The 15,232-nt window shown below is 41.7% G+C and overlaps 2 protein-coding genes and 1 long non-coding RNA gene across 4 annotated transcripts; 1 reads left to right on the top strand and 2 right to left on the bottom strand.

Annotated features, from left to right (window-relative positions):
* Positions 1 to 282: 282 nt before the first annotated feature.
* On the bottom strand, positions 283 to 2,341 carry ndufb7 (NADH:ubiquinone oxidoreductase subunit B7). Its single transcript, XM_034598177.1, has 3 exons — positions 2,067 to 2,341; positions 912 to 1,080; positions 283 to 437 (listed from the first exon to the last, which is right to left on the bottom strand). Exons 1-3 carry the CDS (start codon positions 2,176 to 2,178, stop codon positions 350 to 352), a joined length of 369 nt encoding a protein of 122 aa, XP_034454068.1. The 5' UTR covers positions 2,179 to 2,341; the 3' UTR covers positions 283 to 349.
* Positions 2,342 to 3,382: 1,041 nt separating this feature from the next.
* On the top strand, positions 3,383 to 4,378 carry LOC117769392. Its single transcript, XR_004615212.1, has 2 exons — positions 3,383 to 3,787; positions 4,009 to 4,378. It is a non-coding gene; the product is annotated as an uncharacterized LOC117769392 (long non-coding RNA).
* Positions 4,379 to 4,618: 240 nt separating this feature from the next.
* zgc:136908 (uncharacterized protein LOC563679 homolog) lies at positions 4,619 to 13,029 on the bottom strand. Of its 2 annotated transcripts, none has more exons than XM_034597099.1 (17): positions 12,642 to 13,029; positions 12,228 to 12,452; positions 11,148 to 11,320; positions 10,298 to 10,440; positions 10,061 to 10,191; positions 9,540 to 9,671; positions 9,307 to 9,409; positions 8,946 to 9,079; positions 8,582 to 8,717; positions 8,287 to 8,399; positions 7,217 to 7,381; positions 7,004 to 7,126; positions 6,685 to 6,897; positions 6,228 to 6,536; positions 5,821 to 5,979; positions 5,248 to 5,399; positions 4,619 to 4,969 (listed from the first exon to the last, which is right to left on the bottom strand). In XM_034597099.1, exons 3-17 carry the CDS (start codon positions 11,312 to 11,314, stop codon positions 4,867 to 4,869), a joined length of 2,283 nt encoding a protein of 760 aa, XP_034452990.1. In that variant the 5' UTR covers positions 11,315 to 11,320; positions 12,228 to 12,452; positions 12,642 to 13,029; the 3' UTR covers positions 4,619 to 4,866. The 2 variants fall into 2 exon arrangements, with proteins under 2 accessions (XP_034452990.1, XP_034452989.1); XM_034597098.1 differs by having other exon boundaries at positions 12,228 to 12,339.
* Between the last annotated feature and the right edge of the window lie 2,203 nt (positions 13,030 to 15,232).

Genomic DNA, 15,232 nt, shown 5'->3' with positions numbered 1-15,232 from the left:
TGATGAAATAAATCTTCAGCCAAACTTGACATGGCCAATCTATACTGGTGAAGATAATCTTCATTCAATGAATCATGAACCAGGGAATTTTATTTTAATTTAATTTAAATGTTTTAGTTCCATTTGAACAAAAAAATGTATCGCTTGTCTTTGGACACCTGGAAGAAATAATGAATTTAAAATCTCTTTCCCTTTGTACAACCAAAGATCCTCCTCTTGCCTTTCGAACAAGTGTTTTGATGTCATTACTGGATGTTTCCACAGTATTCAGACCACAGGTGGTGAAGATTAATCAGTTTTGTTTATTGTGAACAGCGTATATACAAAGAAGAATTGGAGGATGTACTGATTATGCGGCTTCAGCCTGGGCCTCGACTCTCTTCTTCCTCAGCTGGAGCCTCCTCTCCCTCTCGTACTCCTTCATACGCATCACATAGCTTTAGGCAGAAAAACACAGGGAACATGGTCAGTGGCAAAGGTGAGTGTACATCATCACATCGGATTAAGTCAAGCTGTTAGACGGGATTAAAGTTCTTATAAGTGCGAGTTACTGCTGATTTAATGTCAGACTTTTAATTATTTTTTTTTAGAAATTACAGTTTTGGTTTAAGTTTGATTCCTATTTCCAAAGAGGAAAGTTTTTACAGCTGTAAAGAGACCAGGTCTTTTTGGACTGGTCGTTTTTTTAGGTGCTCAGAAAAATAGAAATCTGAATTTCTACAAAACCAACCAAACTTTGTAGCCTACACTTGGTGAAAGAAAATGTGTGGTATGATCAAAGGCTCTGGGAAAAGCTAATAAGTAGACCCTGTGGTATGAGTTTTGGCATCTTGAGCGTAAAAAACAGCTTCATCATACTGACAAATTCTAAGGAAACCCAACCTAGAAATGTTTCTACTGTAAATACTTACTCCTGGTGTTCACAGGAATCCCAGTCATGCCTCTCGTGCTGACAGGCCACGAAGTTGGGCCAGTTGTCTCTCTTGCACTTCATCAGTTTCAGGAGATGATGGGCACAGTAGTCCCTCTGCTCCAGAGGCAGCTGGGCCAAGTTCATCTGCTCCTGGCTCGCTAGCATTTCTGGCAAAAGGATAAACATTTACTTTCAGTCATTATTCAGTGTACAAGTCCCTGAAGTGACTAACTGGGTGGTTGTGAGTCTAAAGGATTGACTGAGAACAGTCCGTTTAGTGTAAAACCTCTACAACTAATTGTGTTGGGTGATAATATTATCATATATGTCAGATTTCACCTTAAAGGTTCAGTGTGTGGAATTTAGTGACATTTAGTGGTGAAGTTTCATGTTGCAGCTAAATACCCCTCACCTCACTCTCCCCTTCCAAACATGACAGAGAACCTGTGGTAGCTGTCAGTCGGCATAAAACTTGAAAGGTGTTTAGTCCAGTTTGGAAAACTGTGAAAAAAATGGCGACCTCCGTAGAGAGGACCCACTCCTTATTTAATATAAAGTATTTAAATATAAAAGGGCTCATTCTAGGGTAAAGAAAACAACAATTTGTACAAATTAGATGAAACACAGGTGAAAACATCACTAGTATTATTTTATATTCAATTTCTGCCAATAGATCCCTTTCACCTAAATCTCACACACTGAACCTTTAACTCTGTGCTATGAAATAACTGGGACTGTAAGCTCAACATTTATATATGCACATATGAAAAATAGTTTCTGATTTGTGAAAGATCCATAACTTGTCATTAGCATGTCTCTCATGTCTTGGGGCTCTTATCAAACTACAGGCAACAAAATCCACAGATATGGAGCCAGTTACCCAATAACATTAACATGGACTTTAGGATTGGATTCATCTTTTATATAAATGTGTCGGGCTGAAGGGTTGAAATCGGATTAAGGTAAATACACAAAACAGGTTGAACACACTTCTCCAACACCAGTTAGCTGCTAACTAGCACCCAGCTAGCTCGGGTTAACGTGTAATGAGCTAAACTAGCTTGGCTAATAATGACCTAAACAGTGAGCCAGGTTACTGTAACGTTACAAGATGGAGGTAGAAGAAACTCTGAGCTGGACCCCAATGACAGACCTCTCTCTTTCCGCTCATCGAAGCCGAGCTGCGGGTCGAAGTCGTACTTCTTCGCCGGGTCCGGCTCGGTGTCCGTCTCGGTGACGTACCGTCTGGCCAGGTGAGCTCCCATTATTGGCACCGGCGATGTTTCACACAAGATACGGTCAAATGTGAGTGTTTGGTCTGTCCCTGTTCGGTGCTAAGCTAACATTTAACAAAGTGTTTCAGCTGTCTGCCATTCGGTCACCTCCACAAGCCCCTTGCTCCCAACTTCCGCCCTACACCGGAAATAAACAGCTGAGAGGTGCTTCAGAGAAACAGCTTCCCTCTGGAGTCGGACAAATGACAAAGGTTCCGCTGGCCCATGGCTGGTGTCGTTGACTATGTTTAAAGATATAAAAGTAAAAATACTGTATATAAAGATACAAAGTTATAAAGACTCTATACAAACATACAAAGGTATAAAGACTGTATATACAGATACAAAGGTATAAAGAGCTGCACACCACTAAGCTTGTGCAATCCTGTTTGTATCACCTGAGAAATATTTTTAAAATACAATCCTTTGGATTATTGTAACAGCCTTTTTACCTGCCTGAGCCAAAAATCTATTGATCAGCTCCAGCCTTTCAAGAACTCAGCTGCCAGGCTTTTAACCAGAACTAAGAAACATGATCACATCACTCCTGTTGTAGCGACTTTACACTGGCTCCCTGTATGTTTTAGAATTGATTTTAAGATTTTACTGATCACTTTTAAGGCCCTTCATGGCCTCGCTCCCTGCTACATAGCTGACCTTTTAGAATCATACACACCAGTACGTCTCTTGTCTGTTCCAGAGGCCCGGCTAAACTACCTGAGTCTTAACTTTCTTTATAACTGTCTTTTAATATATTTCATTGAGCATTTCACACGGCACTGGTATTTATACAGTAATTTATTTTACCTGTTTTCTTCTAAACCTGATGTTTTATGACCTGTCTGTTTTTAACTTGCTGCCTTTGTAAATGTGTTTTGAAAAGTGCTCTATAAATAAAGATTATTATTATTTTTATGATTATTATCATTATAAATACTTTATGTAAAGATACAATGGTATACAGACTGTATATAAAGATACAAAGGTATAATGATTGTATATAAAGATGCAAAGGTATAAAGACTGTATATAAAGATATAAACGTATAAGGTAAAAAGACTGTATATGATATAATATAAAGGTATTTGTATACAGTCTATGTTTATGGATAATGACAAATGATCGATTCAGCTATAGACTCACATAGTGCCGACACTAGTACATACACAGTAAATAAAGATATTCAGTCTAGAGTGTAAACCATGTAAATTGTATTGAGCTTTAGCTTTATTTCTCAGTCATAGGTCCATCATCAGTACCACACCGAATTACACACACTCATAGATATCAGTTCCCTTAATATGCTTTATTTTTTTCATCTAGATCCATTAACTATTACCCAGGAGAATTGTAAAAAATTTCAAAAGAAAGCACCATTTCGCAATGCTCATGAGGGTGAAACAAGATTCCTGGATCCACCCCCTGATCCTGATCTGCACCAAAATCTACTGGCTTCTTCACTGACCCACATCGCATCCTTCCACCAAGTTTCGTGGTAATCCGTCCAGCAGTATTTGCGTAATCCTGCTTAATAATAAACAGAGAGCAGATGAAATCATAACTTCTTTCGCTGAGGTAATAAACATTAAACTTCAGCCAAGTATTCACTTTTTGCAACACAGGCTGTATTGTAAAGAGGGAAACTGCACCAGGTGGACCTAAAGGCTTCATATTCACTGTATATCAGTGGGGTTGTGTGAATATATCATGTAGAGAAAAGCTAAAAATTGTTGTTGAGTGTATAGAGATACTGAAGAGGATTGAGCGTTCAGAAATACTGACAGACTCTTAGACACTTCCAGAAATACAAATCTCTTTCAGATTTCTCAAATATAGATATATAATCTGGGCCTGAAAGTTCTATTTACATTAATTGTATTAGAGTATATTGGTACGTAATACTATTTGCAATAAAACTATTTACATCACTAGAAACTAAAAAAGAAATGTGGGGGAAATATATTTTATGTACTTTGCATGACCTGACTCTTTAAAATGTCATAAAGCCCTGAGGAGCTGTGTGTTGTGTCAGATCTTTCTTATTTTATTCCTATTTCAGTTCACATTGTATTTTCAGTGGTGCATCATCCTAAATACACGTAGGTCGATCTAACAGACCCTTTTCAAAGTCGACATTTTGACTTGTTATATTAGGAAAAGTACAGGGTTCATAATGTTCACACTTAAAACATCAAATATAGCTTCTATTCAAGTTTTCTGAAACAAGAAGAAAAAAATGACAATGAGCAATGCGGCTAAATGGAAACACTTACATTACATTCCCCATCAGCATCAGTATCATTTCAGAATGCTTTAAACTGCATCATTAAATGAAACAACACCTAATCCATGAATTGCAAGATAAGTTGAATCCTAAAGGCATGCAAATCAATGTATCTATCACATTTCAAACTCACACATACACACAACCTGTGGTTAATTGATTTTTCTCTGTGCCCAAATCAGGTCTATTGGTTTTGACTTGGAAACTCATCTTTATAACCCTATTTAAATCCAGACAGTCCAAATCTGAATTCTTGTTTGATTCATGTAATTACTCCTGTTTGCAAAAGTGTTTTTCTTTCCATCCTTCATTCATCTGTTTCTCTCCCTGCAGAGAAGCCAGGCACAGCAGTGGTGGAGGAAAACACTGTGCAGCTGTATGATGGGTTTTTATCACTAATAGAGATCGTCATCGCCTTCTTCTCTGTAGAGATTTGGCCTCCCTGAACCGGAGCCTGACCCCTGATCTCCAGACCGATTACCAGTAGCAGAGGGGAACCTGGGAGGAGGAAAAATGAATGTGCAGGAGTACATAAAACACTAAAACTACATTCTCTGCTGTGAAACATGTGTTTACCATGTGTTTAGTGCGTGTGCTCATGTGTGTGTGTGAGTGTTTCCAGTCCAAAGGCTGAACATACAAAAGACACAGTCGGCCTTTAGGGAAATTTTTATCTTCCCTGGCTTCTTTCTGTACCGAGCACGCACAGTCTGGTACTGACTTGTGTGGTGGAGCATGTGTATGTGTGTATGTTTGTTTCGTGTGCGTGTGTGTACCTGAAGTTTCCAAAACCTCGGCTCTGTTGCAGAGTTTGAGCAAACATCTCATACTTGCGGATGTCATTGTCACTGACAGAGCGACGGGCAAATCGCATCGCCTCTTCAAAGTGGTCCTTTCTGATCTCAGGGACGGGATCAAAGTCCTCATCCTGCACACAGGAATATACATGGATATAATACTGCGTGTGTGTGTGTGTGTGTGTGTGTGTGTGTGTGTGTGTGTGTGTGTGTGTGTGTGTGTGTGTGTGTGTGTGTGTGTGTGTGTGTGTGTGTGTGTGTGTTCCCAGTCCGAAGGCTGAACATTACAGAACAAACAGCCGCCCTTTAGGGTACTTTTTTGTATTCCACAATCTCTGTCTGTACCGAGCACAGACAGCTCGGTACGGCTTTGAGGAGTGGAGCATGTGTGTGAGTGTGTGTGTGTGTGTGTGTGTGTGTGTGTGTGTGTGTGTGTGTGTGTGTGTGTGTGTGTGTGTGTGTGTGTGTGTGTGTGTGTGTGTGTGTGTCCCTTGTTTAATACAGTATAATATGTTATAAATAAGCAAGAATACAGCGCAGCAGCCGTCTAACCATGGGGATGCCTGGTCTGTTCTGCCTCTGACGCTCTGCCTTGATCTCGGCCTCGATGGCCTCGCGGATGGCCAGCTTGCAAGCTCGCTGGCAGATCTCTGTCAGGTCCGCTCCAGAGAAGCCGTCTGTGATGTCGGACAGGAGGGCCAGATCCACATCCTACAGTTAGGAGAGAATAGAGCCACAAAACATTTAGAGTCACATCATCTAAAGAGTTACCAAAAGTGTAAAATAAGAACCTCTTGCTAAATTCTGTTCTTGGAGGATTAGGGTTATCATCGTTGCTATATGTAATGCAATTTTAATATTTAGTATTATCTTAAAGTGATGTTTTGACTATTTAATCTTGAATCAATAAGGAAGCCACTGCACCAAGAAATTTGTCCTTGCATGTGTGTGTAACTGACTCGTGCGATAGGAGATTTGCGTAGGTTGGCGTTCAGGATGGCCGAGCGAGATGGCTTGTCTGGGAGTGGGATATAGATGAGCTGGTCCAAACGGCCCGGCCGCAGGATGGCCGAGTCTATGATGTCAGGTCTGTTTGTGGCACCAATGATGAAAACGTTCTTTTTGTCGGACATGCCGTCCATCTCTGTGAGGATCTGATTGATGACTCTGTCGGCGGCACCGCTTGCGTCCCCCCCACCGCCTCCTCTGGATTTGGCAATGGAGTCTAACTCGTCAAAGAACAAGATGCAGGGGGCCGCCTGTCTGGCCTGGAGGCAGAGAGGAGGTCAGAGGTCAGAGGTCAGATAAGTTACAGTGGGAAACACAGCAGAGTTGAGAGTTGATCAAACACTATGATCTACTCAAAAAGTCTGGGTTGTGTTTCCTTCCAATATTACCGTTTACTTTTCCTCTTACCTTATCAAAAACGTCTCTGACATTGGCCTCTGATTCTCCAAACCACATGGTGAGCATCTCAGGGCCTTTTATGGAGATAAAGTTTGCCTGGCACTCATTGGCAATAGCCTTGGCAAGGAGGGTTTTCCCGCAGCCCGGAGGACCGTAGAACAACACACCACGAGACGGCGTCATCCCGAACTTCAGGAACTTGTCTGGATACTCGACTGGGTACTGAGGAGGGCAGGAGGGCAGGATGAAGATTGAATGATTGTTGATTGTTAATTATTCAAAGGTATGAGCAGTGTCTGCTGTTGTGAGTGTGCGAGTGTTTCTTCACCTGAACGAGCTCTTGTAGCTCTCTCTTGACCTCTTCCAGTCCTCCGATGTCCGCCCAGTTGACCTGAGGCACCTCTGCAACAGTCTCTCTCAGAGCCGATGGGTTGCTCTGACTCAGCGCCCACTGACGGAGGGACGGTATGTGATGCATCTCACTCATTAGCAAACATTAATGTGTGGCTTTTATTGTGTGATTACGTGTTTGTGTGTGTACCTGGAAGTCATCCATGGTGACGGCCAGTGAGTTGAGCAGGTCAGCATCGATGGATTCATCCTCCAGGTCTATGAGAGTCAACTTCTTGCGGATGGCTTGCAGAGCAGCTTCTGAGCACAGCGCAGCCAGGTCGGCGCCCACATGTCCGTGGGTCTCTCTGGCGATCTGAAATATGTTGATCAGCTCAGGCGTATTAATATCCTCGAACAAATGGCACACCCCCATATAAGAATTGATGGTGGTGTATTTGCAGTGTGTAGCATTATTTTCACCCATTGCACAGAAATGAGATACTTTTTTCGATGTTTTTCAGTTTGATTATTAATTCATCAGTTTGTCATATTCATGTTACAAATAATTAAATCTAGTCTTTTCGCATCACAGTTTTATTAAAATTTTAACACTTAACATCTAATCATGTAAAAGTTACAGAAATCCACTGGATTTTATTGTACATTTAAGAAGGATGGGGAATGTCTCCTGCAAAATAAATAATTTGATTTGATTTTGTTCACTTGGGAAAGAAAATCCTAATTTAAAACTTACTTGCACCACTGTAATCTCTACACAGTGAACAAAATTACACAAAAAAGCTGAAATAAAACTTCAGGAGTTGTCCAAGTGTATGTATTTTAAGCCAAGTGGACTTGCTAGTGTTTCTTGGAGACAGGCCTCTTCAACTTTAACTGACTGAAGAATAAACTACAAACACAAGCACTTCAGCACTTGTACAACTCCTGAAGATATCATGACCTGGATGACCTTGAACCTTCACAGATACAGAAATTAAAATCTTCTCATAAAGGTGCATAGTCATCAAACGAGAGTCTGATTGCAAATGTCCATCCTGAGGACATTCAATAAATAACCCCTCACTGAATGATATGCATTTGAAATTCACAGACACACATTCTCAAATATATTCAGTTTACTGTCACATAAAACCAAAGAAAATCCACAGAATTAAAACGCTGCTTGAAAAACTGACTTAAAAAGTTAGCTGATGATCGAAATAGTTTACTTCTCAGAGTTGTCATCATTTGTTAATCAGCTGCACTGCACTCTCTCACCTTCTCAATGTCGATGTCATCAGACAGTTTCATGTTCTTGGTGTGAATCTGCAGGATCTCCAGTCTGCCGGTAGGATCTGGAATCCCGATGTCAATTTCCCGGTCGAACCTGCCTGGAGAGAGATATCACCTTATTTGTAAATGTGATTTTGTGTGTGTGTGTGTGTGTGTGTGTGTATGTGTGTGTGTGTGTGTGTGTGTGTGTGTGTGTGTGTGTGTGTGTGTGTGTGTGTGTGTGTGTGTGTGTGTGTGTGTGTGTGTGTGTGTGTGTGTGTGTGTGTGTGTGTGTCCTGACCAAAGCGTCTCAGAGCAGGGTCCACGCTGTTCGGTCGGTTTGTTGCTGCCATGACAACCACGTGAGCTCTTTGCTTCAGGCCATCCATCAGGGTCAGGAGCTGGGACACTATACGCCTCTCCACCTCACCATGGGTCTACACACACACACACACACACACACACACACACACACACACACACACACACACACACACACACACACACACACACACACACACACACACACACACACACACACACAAACAGTTGTCATTGTCTATTTTCTTACATGAAACATAAAATGCGCCTAATGTGACACATAGTTTCTGCAAATACTCTGATGTGATACAACATAAAAAGCCTCCTAACTTGTTTTTGTTTACCTTCTCTCTCTTGGGAGCGATTGCATCCAGCTCATCAATAAAGATGATGGCTGGAGCATTTTTCTCTGCCTCCTCAAACGCCTTTCTCAGGTTGCTCTCGGACTCTCCTGCCAGCTTGCTCATGATCTCAGGACCTTGCCACAGAATAATGTGAACATTATTTTGGATTACAAAACACTTTTTCTCCAACACAGAGCCATTAATATGAAAAATAGTGCATAGATTAGAAGTTCCAATCTGATTCAAACAACTGTGAAGACCTTATTATAATTTGTTTTCACTTTGCAAGAGCAGGATCACGATATTTCTTCATCTCACTGGTACAAATGGTCTGACTGTGTCACTGTAAAGAAAGTCTCACCATTAATGAGGAAGAAGAAGGCCCCAGTTTCATTGGCTACGGCTCGGGCCACCAGGGTCTTCCCTGTTCCTGCAGGGCCGTACAGCAGGATGCCCCTGGGGGGCTGACAGAGAGGAGGGACAAACACACTGAGTCGAGGGAGGACAAATATCGAATGTTCGAATAGGAAGAAGCTGGTTTATGTGTGTGTGTGTGTGTGTGTGTGTGTGTGTGTGTGTGTGTGCAAGTGACACCTTAACTCCTATTGCCTTGAAGAGACCCGGGTGCCTGAGAGGAAGTTCAACCATCTCTTTAATCTGGGCCAGCTGCTTCCGACAGCCCCCAATGTCGTCATAGCCGATGTCATTGAGGTTCTCCTCCTCGTCCTGTCACAGAATGCAAAACTCAGATCATGTGAACTGTCTCCATAGACTGTAGATAAAGAAGGACGACACGTCTTCAATTCCTCCCAAGCCAGAATATCCCAGATATGAACACTGTTGTGTTCGGTGGTTTATTGCATCGAAAGCAGCTAACCAAAACCCAAACATACTGGAAAAATCATCAAACGTCAGTGAGATAAGAATGACCTAAATTGACTATAATCAACTTTGAGAAAAATGTATTATTTGAAGTGTATTTTGACTTTTTTGTTTGTTCCATGTCTCAGCGAACATAATATATAGGTAACAGACAGTTTTTTCTAGTCCTTCCACAAAGTGTTGCAAGAATGTTAACACACACTGTGTGACTGACTCATTAAGCTCCCACAGACCTCTCTTTTGATTGGATCTCCCTCACAGTACATGACGGTGTCGGGGGCGACGATGCAGTGAGGACTGGGGTCCGTCTCCACCACCTTGAACTCCACCGCCCGCATGCTGCCCCTCACCAGGAAGATGTCACCTGACGGCACAGACGACAAGTGACGACACACAGAGTCATTTGAACTTGTTCGGGGCTTTTGTTTCTGTGATGATTTTGGTTGTCGACGGCGGAGGTGTAGTGGTACCGTTGTGTACGGGCCGGTAAGCTTCCAGGAAGTATGGTTTGAGGAAAACATCGAAGAGGCTCCCAGTCAGGCCCTCGATGGTATCGTCTATCGGGAGGACGTGGATCTTTTTGCCATACTTGATGTCACTGCAGGCATGGATACTGTGATAACACACACACATACACATTAGCAGGTACCCCAGGCTTTCAGTTTAACAGCAAATCTTATTGATTTCACATTCAGATTTTGTATTGCTCTCACTAAAGCTGGAGCGCAGGAGATCTGTCCAGGCAACAAAATATCTGAGTTCAAGCGCACAGTTTGAGCACAAGCAGAGCAAATCCAAGCACAAGCAGAGGCTGTTTGAGTGTGAGCACATGCAGGCTTTTTAAGTGAGAGCGTTAGAAAATCTGAACGTGAAATCTTGCGCTTGCCCTCAAACAGCCTCTGCATGTTTGGATTTGCTCTTCTTGTGCTCAAACTGTGCACTTGAACTCAGATATTTTGTTGCTTGGACACATTTCATGCACTACAGCTTCGGCTCTTCTCCTCATGTTCACACTGCTTCTGTGCACATGTGGAACGTCTGTTCTCAGGTTTTAAGTGAAAGCATTAAAATAATCGAAACATGAAATTAAGTCCTGGTCTCAAACTTAAAGAGCATGCACTTGTCCCTTGGTCACTTGCATCCTCACACTCTTAATGTATAAAATATTGAATTTGATTCATTTATATTGAGCTATATTTAATTTCTTCTTATTTCTGAGCTGACCTGTTCTCCTCGTCCAACGCTTTTCATTGGACCGGTGACCTTGTGTTAACTAACATTATGACAAATAAGAACTGAACTAAACTGTGTGCCAGCCACCTGATGACATCACCGAGGCGGACTCGCAGGTTGCTGCGCGTCACACGATTCAGCCGGATCCGTTCGTCCGCACAGGTGTCGTCACTCAGGACGATGCACACGGTCTGACGTTGTTTCCGCCCCTTCAACACCACTGTGTCCCCCCTGAAGAGCTGCAGCTCCTCCATCTTGTTCTGGTGGTGACACACACACACACACACACACACACACACACACACACACACACACACACACACACACACACACACACACACACACACACACACACACACACACACACACACAGAGGAGGAGGGCAAAGAACATCATAAAAGACATCACACACCCTGGACAGCATCTACTTAATGTTCTTATGTACAAATACATTAAACGTTGACACACTTTTACATCTTGTTACAAACTGTTTCTTCTAATCAATGTTGTAAATACTGTTATTTTGTTGCTGTGTGCAGCAACACGCGGCATCTATTGCACTTCTGTCCGTTCTGTAGGAGAGGGATCCCTCTCATGTGGCTCTCTCTGAGGTTTCTACAGTTTTTTTCCTGTTATTGGGGGTTTTGTTTTATAGTTTTTCCTTACTCTCGAGGGTTAAGAACAGAGGATGTCACAGCTTGTTAAGCCCAATGAGACAAATTGTGATTAGTGAATATGGGTTATACAAATACAATTTGATTGATTGATTGATTAAGCTTTTTTCACTTTACTGATGCTTTTTGCTCTTTGCCACCTCATTACCACGACTTGTGTTTACTTATATTTACTTCTTTGCTTATTTTAATAATTTCATTGTATAGTTGTGCAATATTCATATTTATTATATTATAAATCATACTGTATGTTTTTTTGCATCCTCAGTACCTTGACTTGTATTTATTTAGATTTTATTGAAGAACTTAATGTTGTTCTTTTTTTGCTTATTTTTATATTTTTACTATATAGTTTTTTATATTTATATATTTATTTTTATATACTTTTCTTTGTAAATCAGGCACAATTTGATTTAAGGGTGACACACTATTTCGTTGTGCTTGCACAGTGACAATAAAGTTCTTGAATATACTTGTATTTACACATACACACCTGTGACAGGCTGACAAGGCTGCTGTCGTCACTGACATTTTCATCCACCACGAGTCTGTTGGGCCTGTGTTTCTGCTTCAGGATGGCGGTGGAGAAATCTTCTCCCTTCGGGCTTCAGAACAAGAGGCACATTATGACTCTGCTTTTCACTCGTAGCTCTGATTTCCTCATGTGACACTGAGCTGTATTTAGACTCTCTTGGATCTGACCATAGCAACTATGAGTCTGTGGATATGTGGAAATACCTTATATTAATTAATAACTACTTTTAAGTTTGTTGTATAAATCATCTTTAGCATGCAGTAACTAGTGTATCATGTTCCAATGAGCATGAGTAATCATATATACAGTATATTAACCTATGGACTGCGCCCACACATGCACATACTGTAATTATGCAGCTGTTTCACTCACTCTGCTGCTCCTGAGCCCGGCATGACTGCTGTCCTTTGTCTCTATCAGATATCTTCAGTTTTTCACACTCCAGGTTCGCCCCCTCTGTGCCGTCACTCACTTGTTTACCGTGGTGTATCTTCAGGAGCTGATGTTGTGCGGTCTGATTTCTGTTCTGATCTGATCAATGCCAGAGGTTTCAGGTTCAGCCTGGTCGGATCGGATCTGATCTGGTGTGGTTTCTGGTCTTCCCAAGGGCCGTGCCGAAGTCAAGTCTCACTGTTTTCTTCTTTTTCCATTGCTGCCTTGAGCCACCATGTTTTTGTGGGAGCTGCAGCCTGTCTGTTTATCAGCAGAGGTATTAATATGGTTCCCTGTCTTATTTGTAACCCCATCATGCGCATACACAGGCACCAACGCGCACACACACACACACACACGCGCACGCGCACACACACACACACACACACACACACACACACACACACACACACACACACACACACACACACACACACACACACACACACACACACACACACACACACACACACACACACACACACACACACACACACACACACACACACACACACACACACACACACACTCTGGTGGAATCAACAACACGCAGGGATCCCAAGCACTTACCTTGGAGAGTGTCCCAGGCCTGATATAGCATGATATTTCCTCCTCCCCTCTGCCTCTGAGCAGCAAATACAAGCACAAGTGCAGAGCTTGTTGTGGAGAACACATCCCGACATACTGTGAAATATTTATGGGCTTAAATAAATGTTGCACACAGGCGGTTTTCCTATAGAGCAGAGTTTCATGTCAATATGACTGAAGGGAGATGTTGTTGAGATCCAGCTGACACGAACACACGCACGCACGCACGCACGCACGCACACACACACACACACACACACACTTTTAACTCTCATGACAGAACAAAAACTTATAAACATCATTAATATTCATTTACATTCTTTCATTGTTTTCGAATTTAACAGTTGTTATTGTCTATTTTCTTACATGAAACATAAAATGTGCCTAATGTGACACATAGTTTCTGCAAATACTCAGATCTGATACAACATAAAAAGCCTCCTAACTTGTTTTTGTTTACCTTCTCTCTCTTGGGAGCGATTGCATCCAGCTCATCAGTAAAGATGATGGCTGGAGCATTTTTCTCTGCCTCCTCAAACGCCTTTCTCAGGTTGCTCTCGGACTCTCCTGCCAGCTTGCTCATGATCTCAGGACCTTGCCACAGAATAATGTGAACATTATTTTGGATTACAAAACACTTTTTCTCCAACACAGAGCCATACACACACACACACACACACACACACACACACACACACACACACACACACACACACACACACACACACACACACACACACACACACACTCACACTCACACCCACACCCACACCCACACACCTTTACCATACTTCTAACCCTTAACCTAACCTGACCTTATCCTAAATCTAAACCTATAGTCCCCATAATGTGACTGTGTAATGTATGAATTCCTGGAACATACACACACTTACACACAGGCACAATCTTACACAAGCGTGGAATAAACACGTTTGCAACAACAACAATTCAACTTTTGAAACATTGTGTTGTTTTAATTTAATCGTTTATTACTAAAAATCGTCCTTCAACAAATAACAGGAGACAAGCAACAGAGGCGACTGTACATCATCCCCTGTGTGAGACTCAAACGCAGCCATCCTCTCCTTCACATGAGAGCAGAAACGAATGAATTGACGTACGCAGCGGCAACAACCACTGCAACACACACCTTCCAACAAGAGTAGTAACCTGAATAGGTGTTCCTGGAAAAGAAAAAGTGGAGGTAAAGGGAGAAATGAGGGGAGAGAGGTAGAGGCGGTTTAAAAAGAAATATGGTGAAAAATGAAACAGAGACTAAAATAAAAAGACATGGAATGTATGTTGTTACAGGGCTGGGAGGGAGGACCAGTATTAAAAATTATTTCTGGTGGGATGAGATTAGTTCATTGATTGACTTCGCTTCAGCATATTTCCCTTAAAGTTATTCCAGTGATTCAAAATGTTTGACGTATTGATTGGAGTATTTCAGTATATTTACATATTCACCCCACTACACACAGTGGAGAGTTGATTGTTCAGTTCAGTTGGCTGGTGTGTTTGATCAACATTTAAAAATACATTTTCAGACTGGTGTTAGATCAGTCTTTGTTTTGTTATTAGATTAGTCTGATGTGGGTTTAATGTAGAGATTAGCTCCACCCAGGAGGTTATGTTTACGCTCCTGTACGTTTGTGTGTTTGTCAACAAGATTTTGGATAAAATACAAAACTGATTTCCACTGAATTTGGTGGAAGGATGGGACATGGGCCAAGAAAATCTCCATTAGATTTTGGCACATATCCGTAGAAAGGGACAGACCTTTCTTTAACTTAATGAAGATAGGGTGTCAGTCTTGGCAGACATTTTTCTTATCACTATTATTTCCCCCTCATTCTAAACTGAATTAATACGTCTTACTTTTAAATACACATTTTTCCGTAATGTAAATATAAACAACATAAACCCATACTTCTGAATGCTAC

This window comes from Hippoglossus hippoglossus, chromosome 1, assembly GCF_009819705.1.
Source record: "Hippoglossus hippoglossus isolate fHipHip1 chromosome 1, fHipHip1.pri, whole genome shotgun sequence".
In the NCBI taxonomy this organism is placed as follows: Eukaryota; Metazoa; Chordata; class Actinopteri; order Pleuronectiformes; family Pleuronectidae; genus Hippoglossus; species Hippoglossus hippoglossus.
Note: the sequence above shows the minus strand (reverse complement) of the source record. Positions and strands in the feature narration are given on the sequence as shown.